The sequence below is a fragment of the Phascolarctos cinereus genome, unplaced genomic scaffold (assembly GCF_003287225.1).
Source record: "Phascolarctos cinereus isolate Bilbo 61053 unplaced genomic scaffold, phaCin_HiC Scaffold_726;HRSCAF=1367, whole genome shotgun sequence".
Classification (NCBI taxonomy): domain Eukaryota; kingdom Metazoa; phylum Chordata; class Mammalia; order Diprotodontia; family Phascolarctidae; genus Phascolarctos; species Phascolarctos cinereus.
The window spans coordinates 216,903,586-216,913,653 of record NW_027556098.1 but is presented as its reverse complement, the minus strand read 5'-3'; the positions used below and the strand labels follow the sequence as shown (position 1 = coordinate 216,913,653).

Below are 10,068 nucleotides of genomic sequence, written 5' to 3'. Positions count from 1 at the left end.
TTGGTTTGGAAGATTTCTTCCTCCTCCCCAGCTTGTTTTTATTTTTTGCTCCAACCACGCTTCCTGACATATTTCTGCCCCCAGCCTAATGTCCTAAACCCGGAGAGAAAAATTCCGACAGCAGCAGCAACAGCGGCGACTGCAGCCGCTGCTGCAGAAGTTAAAAAAGAGAGAAGCCCCCTCCACTAATATCTGTAACGACATCACCAATGTAATTTGTTTTGAATGTTCATTTTTATTGGTGTTCTCTCTTTGCCAAAATGTGCTTGATTACATAGATTTGGTCCTGTGATAACTGCGCACCCTAGACAGGCTAAGGTGTAACGGAGAAGGTTCAGCTCAGGCCAGATCAAATCCCAGGCTGTTTAACGCTGAAAGGCTGCATGTTGCTATTAGTGTTAAATATATGGCTAATTATGCGTATGAAAATTAAACATCAGTGTTATGCTAATGGGGCCGCCTTCAGCTGTGGATCAGAGCACTTGAGACTAGCATTTAATCAAATGAATCAGTAACTAATACATCTGCACGTGTGAACTTTCACAAGATCATTTCCCTGTTACCGTCACACCACTAAATTATGAAAGAAATAATTATCAACACTTTCTAATTATCTAACAAAGTAATTTGGGATTCACCGTGGGGCTAGCGGGATTGGGATCCTGCAGCCCAACGTTGTCAGCATGCCTGCGACTCCGTGCCAGTTGTTTTGTGTGAGTGTGTGTATTTTTGTGGGGTGTGTTTTGCTTCAGGCGAAAGGTGCTTGTTGTTGTCTGTCTTATGCTTCGGGGCAGAACTGGAGGGCCTTCTCACTTTCACTAGCCACCCACTCGCCCGCCCCCCCTCCCCACTTCCATTTTCACCGCCTCGCCTTGGGCCCTAGTCCGGGACCACCTCCTGGGCAGCAGCACAGGGTCTTACCCAACGCCCTCCTACACCTCACCCCCACTTCCCGCCCCAGTTCATTCGTGTTTCTAACCGGGTTTGGAGGCCAAGCCCTATACATGTGGAAGATAGCTGAGCATAAATGGAGACATGCGTCCTCCTACGGTCGTGCGCCAACGGACACAGACCCTGTTGCTGCGTGCGGGAGAGTGCTCCCCCTTCGCACAGGTAACACCCTTTACTTTAACAAGGCCTCCTTAGGGAGACGAAGAAATCCTACCCTCCAGCGACCATTCAGCTTGCTCTGACCCCTGCTGATTCTGCCCATGTCCTGGTTTCTCTCTGCTCCCCTGGCGTGCTGGAAACTAGCCCTTAGCCACCAAGCCCATAGGGGAAGGGGAATGAGGTGGGAAGGGGAGGAGGAAGGCGGCGGTTGAACGGGGTAAGGGGAAGGAAAGGAAGGAGGGTGAAGAGTGTGTATGTGTCTGGGGGGGGGGTGCATCCTCTTTTCCTGGGAGGAGAAGCGTGGGGTCCACCTCGCTCACAGGGACTAATCAGATCAGCCACAGCCTCAGCGTACGCGAGGAGTCGAGGCTGGAGAGATGCGAGCCGTCCCTGGTGAGCAGAGGAGCGCCGGTGGAGTGAGCAATTGTGTGTATGTGTTAGGAAGGGAGGGGGAGTTGGGGAGGAGGGTCACCAAGAAAAGGGGAAGGTGGACTGCATGGGGAGGAGAGAAAGAGTGGAAAACAGGCAAGAAATAGATGCATTAGAAAGGGGCAAAAAAGAGACCGGAGAAAGAAGTAAGCGTGATTAGAGTGGAAGGAGGCGCCTTTCCCTGGGAGTCTCTGCTCCGCACTTAGTCCCAGGAACGTCTATGCGTGCTGGCGCCTAAGATGCTGCGGTCCAGGGGAAGCGCGAACTGGGGTAGTGGTGAGGCCAGTCAAGAGACTGCAGGCCGCCCTCCGCCCCATTGCGTTTCCCCGTCCCTGTTTTAGGCTGGGGGCCCAGAGGACCAGAGGAGGTGGGGGCGGCTGCTGCAAGCTGTAGCCCCCCCGAGGTCCCCCAGTGAGGGGGGCGTGCTGGCTGGGGCTGGGTGGGGGGACTTGCTGGTTGGCTTCTTGGGAAGAAGGCGCTTTGAGGGAGGAGGGAGAAGGAAAAGAGGGGGTAAAGAAGTTAGAGGTGGGGGGGGACGTTGGAGGGATTGTAAACTCTCTCCGCTCTGGCGCCTGCCGCCGCCGCATTGTGAGCCCTGTCGTGTTGCTCTATTGCAGATGTTCACTCGCAGGGGCTCGGGGACGCATCTCGCCCAAGTCCTGCTTGCCTCTCTCCCTCTAGTCCAGCCGAGCCAAAGCACCTCGGACCAATCCCAGGCGATTATGCAAGACGGCGGACCAATCAGATCCGCCAGCTCATGAATATTCATGACCTTGGCTGAGTCAAAGCTTTGAGGCGAGTTTGGGGAGCTCGGCAGCATCATGCTTAGACTTTTCAAAGAGACAAACTCCATTTTCTTATGAATGGAAAGTGAAAATCCCTGTTCCGCTTAAATTGGGTTCCTTCCTGTCCTGAGAAACACAGAGACCCCAAAAAGGAAAGCAGAGGAGAGAGACCCACACCCAGACCCAGCGAGAAGAAATGACCATGACTACTATGCCAGAAAGCCTCAACAGCCCTGTGTCGGGCAAGGCTGTCTTTATGGAGTTTGGGCCACCCAGCCAGCAAATGTCTCCTTCTCCCATGTCCCACGGACACTATTCCATGCACTGTTTACATTCTGCTGGCCACTCGCAGCCCGACAGCTCCTACAGCTCGGCCTCATCCTTCTCCAGACCGCTGGGCTACCCCCTATGTCAACTCCGTCAGCAGCCACTCGTCTAATCCTTACATCAGTTCAGTGCAATCCTATCCCAACAGCTCCAGCCTGACTCAGACCCGGTTAGAGGAGACAGGTATGTGCACTTGGCTTTCCACAGGGAGGAAGGGGAGGGGAGGAGGTGTGAGGAAAGAGAGAGAGCAGAGAGGGGGAGAGGGAGGGGGGAGGGCGGGAGAGAGCAAGAGAGGTTTCGGATATCAGTCTATGCATCCGTATCCTATCAAAGAAAAAATTTAAAACTCATAACCATCAAGAAAAGAATAAATCCAGCGTTCGTCCTCCCCGAATTGGCTGTGTCTCTGGGCGGCTCCGTGTGCTGAGCACACAATGCCCCTCTGGAAAACAGAAACCCAGATGTGCACGTATTAGTCTTGGTAATTATTTATTGCGTAGCGCTATAAACAATGTATGCAATTAAGGGTAATTAAACCTAAACTGCAGCCTGTAAAAATAGCAAACTTTCCCTGAGAAGGAGCCCAAGCTTCTGAAATAGCCCCCCAGCCTTTGTTAGAGGAACTTGATCTCGCATTTTTTCCTTTTTTTCACACCTCTTTCCCACTTGCTCCACTTCTCCCCCAACCTTGTCGCTGCTTCTGCTCTTCTCTTTGCTTGTTATTAATTATCGTTGTGATTATCACCACCACCATCATTATTACTATTAATGATTGCCCATCTTCTTTGCTGTTATTTCAGGAGCAGATTCAGAGAAAAGCACCGTGGTAGAAGGAGGGGAAGTTCGTTTCAATGGGAAGGGGAAAAAAATTCGCAAACCCAGGACTATTTATTCCAGTTTGCAGTTGCAGGCTTTGAACAGGAGGTTCCAGCAAACTCAGTACCTAGCTCTGCCGGAAAGAGCGGAGCTCGCAGCCTCACTGGGACTCACGCAGACTCAGGTACAAGAGAGAATCTTCCTCTCCTACCACTCACACAGGCCTCTTTTTATCCCGCTTTGCTTTGTTTTTTCCCCCCTCCCATGTATATACATATATAGAATAGAACATATGTAATGTCATATTACATATAACCTCTCTGTCTCTCCGACTGCCCTCACTCCCCTTTTACCAGTGATCCTCTGCCGTACTTTGATTCCCGGGCACTCTGATCATTGAAGCGGTAGGATTTCCTCGCTGGGTTTTGTTTTGGGGGCGCTGGGGCCGCACGTGCCCGAACTACTGGAACAATAGGAACGAGACGGGTTCTAATCCCCTCTATGGCTTTGAAGTGCATTGCTAATCACTCAGCCTTTTGGCACCACGACGCTGCCACCCTTCTTTTCTTCCCAGTCCTCCTCCTCCTCCGCCTTCTCTCCCACTTTGTTGGTGGGAGTGGGGGAACTTTCCTCCCCGCCCCGAGGGCACAATCTCTCTTAACACGATCCTAACGAGAAAACCGCATAATTTTGCTTAGCTACATTTTAGATTTTCTCTGAGAGAAAGAGCAAGCATTCTTTCTCTCAGCATCTCTGTCATTTAGTAATATTCTTGGTTTTGAATGTCCCGGGCCGGTATTTGGAGCGGAGTGGGGGTGGGGGGAGCAAACAAACACAAAAGCAATGATTGGTTTGAGCCCAGAGAAATGTCAAACGTAACACCATCTTCTCAGCCAACTCACCCTAGGGCAAAGAAATCAGTGAGAAGAGAACGCCGTGGACTCGAAATAAATTTCCTAAAACAATCTCTGTAGTTTCCACACTTTTTGTTTTTATTTTTTATTCTCTAAATAACTGCTTAAATTGGAATTGGAAGGGTTATTCATGGGATCTCGGCATCTGGTAGTAGACAAATAATGGAAAAGCCTGTGAGATTAATTCTTGTCTCTGGCTTAGGCAGGAAAAAAGCCTTTTATTCTTTCTCTTCTTCGATTCTTCTCTCTCCCTTACCCTCCGACCTTCCTCAACACCTCCCCCCCCCCGCCGCCAACACGAGCGCACACCATCCTTGCTCTTTTAAAACTTGTTCTCTCTCTCTCTTTTAAAAAAAAAAAAAAGCTGTTCTCTCTTAGCAGTAGTTGGGATTCCCAACCGCGCCCCCTGGACTGAGTGTAAGCTCTGTTCTTCCTCTTTTGCGTTGCTTAGCCCCACGGGCTGGTCACTGGCTTTATCATTAAAAGTCAATGCGAAGGGATTAGATGAGGGGAATCACATTTCATTCTCTCGGTAGAAGCGCCGCTGCCTTCTGGGCTCACTTTCCTAGGCTTTGCAGGAAAGGCCGGGCTTTTCTCTGTACACTACTCCCTCCCCTTTCCCTTCGATTCTTTCTCCCCATTCTCCCTAGTCATAAATCTTGTCCCTTAAGCATAGTTCCACCCATACCCACACCCCAAGTCACGTCTGTGATGTTTGATTTTGCAGGTTAAAATCTGGTTCCAGAACAAGCGGTCCAAATTCAAGAAACTGATGAAGCAGGGAGGGGCTGCGCTTGAGAGCAGCGCCCTGGCGAACGGCCGGGCTCTGTCCGCCAGCTCACCTCCAGTACCCCCGGGCTGGAACACCAGCAGCTCCTCCAGTAAGAGCTCCACTGGCAACGCGGGCACCTACATACCGAGCTACACGTCGTGGTACCCCTCAGCCCATCAAGAAGCTATGCAGCAACCTCAGCTCATGTGATTTACAAAAGCAAACCAACCCATCTTCCTTCCTGCCGCCTCTCCCCACCCAGTACCCGGGTCCCCATTTGTCTCCCCAGTCCAGCCCAGCCCACCCCCGGTTGACACGCACTATGGGTCCAGAGGAGAAGAAGGGAGAGCCAAGGAAAGGAAAACATAAACAAAGGATGCAAACCACCGCCGCCACCAACCACCATTGCTAAGCACCAGTCTCCAGACAGACCACAGAGTGCACCGGACCTCTTCAGACCCGGGAGAGCCTTCGGTTGGATGACGCTCCAAATTCTGGCGTGCCGCAAACAAGCGCGGATGTGATGCGGGGTTGTTTCCCAAGTGCTGACAGCTGAGAAAGCTGCCTCTGAGCTCTGTTAGATCACTCGGAGGACAACCTGGGAGCAGGGAGACAATTCGACCCTCAGCTTTGTGGGGCGATCAGAAAACAAAACAATGTTTGTAGAAACACTCTCTTTTCTGTCCTGTCTGTCTCGTCGTCTTCTTTCTGTCTCTGTGCCCTGATCAAATATAGGTAATTTCATTTGTTCTCCCCACCTTTACAGCCTCTTTGATAGCAATGAGCACGGAAGCGGAATACTCTTTCCCCCTCAATTGTCCCCGCCTTGTAATAGTTTGGAAAAATTTTTTTGGACATTCTCCTGTGCCCTGCCTATCCATATGTGTAGTTTGCTGGGGTGGGATGGGAGGAAAGGGAGGGGAAGGGATTTTATTTATTGACAAATTGACTTAAACTACCACTATCTGAGTGCTAGACACTTGGTGAATATATTTGGCTTGCAAAGTGCACTGTTTGAAAGCACCGTTTACTTTAATCGAAAAAGGAAAAAAAATAATGAGGATGTGATTTTTAACTTTTACAATAACTTTTATACTTTGGTGATGTGGAGAGGTTGGGTCCGAATGATTTGCGTTCTTTTTTTTTTTTTACATATTCAGTGTTATTTAAAAGAGAGAGAAAAGAAAATGAAAATAAGCGAACACAATTTCATTCATCCTCCGAGCGGTTGATTGCTTAGAGTGAAAAAATTTGAATTCTCTTGGCGCTCTCTCTCTCTCTCTCTCTCTCTCTCTCTCTCCTCTCTCTCTCTCTCTCTCTCTCTCTCTCTCTCTCTGTGTGTGTGTGTGTGTGTGTGTGTGTGTGTGTGAGAGAGAGAGAGAGAGAGAGAGAGAGAGAGAGAGAGAGAGAGAGAGAGAGAGAGAGTTGCTTGCTCTGAGTGGAAAAGAAGAAAGAGGGAGGAGAGAGGAAGCGAAATTATTCCAATGGGCTTTGAATTGAGACAGTGCAGCTTTAAAAACGATCTCCAGAGGCTTTGCCACAGAAAAATGCCAATCAAAAATCTACATGCACATACTCCAGTGCAAGATCTAATCGCTGTACATATTATTATTATTATTATTATTGTTCTGTAAACATGTTGCACAAATTTAGCCTTTTTTTGTTCCGTTTTGTGTGGCTGTAAAACATGATGCTTTGTGAAATGGGAATCTTGACATTTTACTTGTGAAATTTGGAAAATGTGATCAATTGAAATCAACTGTGTTTAGTGTTCTATATGTCAAAGTTTAGTTTTATATTGAGAATGTTAACTTATTGCTTTGTATCTGGGGAAAAAAAACTTTGTAAATAAGTTATAAAGTTTCTTTGAGACAGTAAAATTATGGTTTCGAAAAAGAGATGATGCCCTGTGTGCTGTGTACAGGAGCGAATTTTGGGCAAGAGAGAAAGGAGCAGGGCTGAGATGCCAGGACCCGGAATCTTCGAGTCAGGCAGAAACAGATGCTGTCTGTGGCCCAATGCGGGTTGGCCCTTGGCCTCTTCCCACTAGTCCTCAGAGGCCAAGAGCCTACCAGACGTGGGGGCTGGCAGAACCTGGACCCTAGGGAAGGATGCATCTCAGAAAAGAACTTTTGGGACAAAGTGTAATGCTAGCTAAGTTTCGCCACGGGACCTGCTGAAGAGTGGCGACTTCGATGCTTATAAACTGAGTGAGTCGATTGCCTTGGCTAGTGTGTCTAATCCAAGCCTGGTGTGTCCATTCCTATGGCCTGCTCTGCTTCTCTGAGATCGTCTGGACACCACAGACCCGAAGTCCTTGGACTAGGTGCTCACCCCACCCCAGGAGAGGAGGGAATCGTTCTCAGCCCCTGAAACCTCCTGGCCCTTCTGAGGCCCTCAGTCCCCTCTTTTTGCATCAGATTTTCCTTCTCAACATTAGAAGTTTGTTCTCCTTTCTTGTAGCGGCTTCCTCTAATCCTCCCTTACTCCTGTTTAAAAGGCGGAGGAAAGAGGGAATGGGGTCGGGGAGAGAGCACGAGGTTGTTGAAAGGAAATTCAGAGAAGGAACAGGTGCTTCCGAGAAGAGTTGAAGTCGGGAGTGGGAAATATAAGTTAAAGGGCAGGAAGAAAGGACGGGCAATCAAGACAGCTGCTGGGCCAATCTATGACTGCCTTGGGTTTCAGGAGTGTCCCTTCCCCAAGTCACTAAGTTTGGGCTGGGATGAAGAGCAGTAAACAGAGGACTTCCTTCGTTCGCTGGGTTGACAGACTCTGACCCCTGTCCCTGGACTGAAAGCACTCAGATCTGTCTCCAGCCAAACACTAGCGGGGTAGGGGGTGGGGAGCTCAAAAGTCTATGTCTTCATTTCTCCCTTTTCAATCAATCAACGACCATTTATTGAGTGCCTACTATACACCCAATTAGTGAGAGGGAGAAGGAAAGGGGGTAGGGAGCATTCCCCCATTTTTCAGGAGGAGGGTGAAAAAAGCAGCAGGATCTTCCATGCCGGAGACAGCTTGGGCTAAGGCCACTTATTCGCAAAGCCTTGTTTGATTTAAGCACTTCTGAAAGCTTGTTTAGTTCACGGATTGCCAAGCGCTCCCTGGGCCTTAGTGTTTCACCAGAGAGTGGGGTGTGTTCGATGTCCGAGCAGGGAAGCTGGTCGTTGCCTAACCAGGAGAATGACATTTCTGTAAACAGTTTGGAAATGTTTCCCCCTGCTTATTGGAACTGAAATGTGATTTGAAATCTCCACCGGGAGGTAGGGGAGGTGGAGGGAGGGGTCTTTAGCACAGGAAGCTTTGGGTTAAAGGACTTTGTAAATGATTATTTTGTAGAGTGGATTCTTTCGGATGCACACTCTCTCCCCTCTTTAAAAAGCAGGATTTGTAGTATATGCGCCTGTGAGATGGTTTGACTGGTAGCCTGCTTGTGTGGGCCGTCGGGGATGACTCTGGAAACTCAATGGGTCAGGACAGGAAACTCAGTCGCCTGCTTCTCTCAGTTTCAGCCTTCCCATTCTACCCCCAGCAGACTCAACTACCTCTCCAGTTCCCAAAGCCATCCACCTAGACTTTCGGACCGTTCTGGGGAAGATTCCACCTGGACCAAACCCGAACCTAACTCTTTCTCACCTTATCCCACTTCCCCGGCCTCCCTGGATAGCACCCGTGAGCCGCTTCTGCCCCTGCCCTACTCTCTGATCCGAGTCTAGGCCTCTCTTCAGAGGTTGCTGCGGGTCGCGACCCTAGTCCGGGATCTGAGCCCTGACCCGCACTCAGAGTCCATTCACCGAACCTGCCAGTCACCACGGGTTTGGCCTGGGGGTGGGGAGCGCTGGGGCAGCTGGTTTTGATTCCGGTGACTAGGTCTAGGTCTGGGTCTGCAAATGCAGCCTCTGCCGGGGTTGGGGGTGGGGGTGGGGTGGATTTCCGGTGGGTGGTTGGGAGGAAAGCGTTGATAAATGGCATTGATTTTTTGTTGTGACACGCACCCATTTTTCAATTCATGATGATGAATGATCAAATGATCTGGGTCCATTCGACGCCTCTCCAGAAAAGCACAAGTACGGGATGGAAGCGTGTAGGGATGGGAAAACGGTGGGCTCTCACTCCGGCAACTGGAGGACATTTCCGGGAAGTAGTTATCTTGGCCTTTCCAGGATGCCCAGAGAGTTTTGACCCAGGATCATTAAAAGAAAAATAGGAAAGCAGAAAAAATTCCACACCGCGATCTACCTCCAAACCACGAATTCAGCCCACTTCCTATTCCTGAATGAGTGTGAATGGGTTTGCCAGGCCAGAGAGCTAGACATTTGGTCTTAGCGGAGTTCACTCAGACTTCGGTTTCCCCAGTGAGACGTGACTCACTTGTTACTGGTTAGGTTACTGGCAGATGAAGATCATATAGCCTACTCTTCTCCCCAGAAACAGCAGCCAGGGGTCCAAAGCCTTGAGCCACAGGCAGAATCTGTTTGGTCAAGAGGATTTTAATACTTTGAGATATTAGCTTATACTAATTTAATAATGTCTTGCTAACAGTTCAAATAGAGAAATTATTAGTTTTATCTCAACGAAGGCGGTCTTTAGTTAGGCTCTATTATAATTATAAGCGGTTGTACTTTTAAAAATGTTAATCTCAATATAGGCCTAATTAATGCTGCCTTGTTACTGACAAGTAGTTCATCAAATATCTGATTCAAAGATTTTCATAATGAGTATATTAATTAAACTATGAATAATCTAAAGGTGGTTATATTTAAACAATACCTCATTACAATGATTAAATACTGATTTCGAATATTATGTCTTAACAATTGTCACTTAGAAAACACAACCTTTCCTTATGTATGAGTCTGTAATGGCAAAATGCAATTTTAGGATTTTTTTTTCTTGTTCAAAAAATGTGAACCTC

General features: G+C 48.7%; 1 protein-coding gene across 1 annotated transcript; it reads left to right on the top strand.

Annotated features, from left to right (window-relative positions):
• Positions 1 to 2,378: 2,378 nt before the first annotated feature.
• Positions 2,379 to 6,439, top strand: DLX1 (distal-less homeobox 1). Its single transcript, XM_020990835.2, is given in 4 exon segments — positions 2,379 to 2,727; positions 2,729 to 2,834; positions 3,452 to 3,651; positions 5,109 to 6,439. Coding segments are annotated over 4 exon segments (768 nt in total). The 5' UTR covers positions 2,379 to 2,520; the 3' UTR covers positions 5,364 to 6,439.
• Positions 6,440 to 10,068: the final 3,629 nt, after the last annotated feature.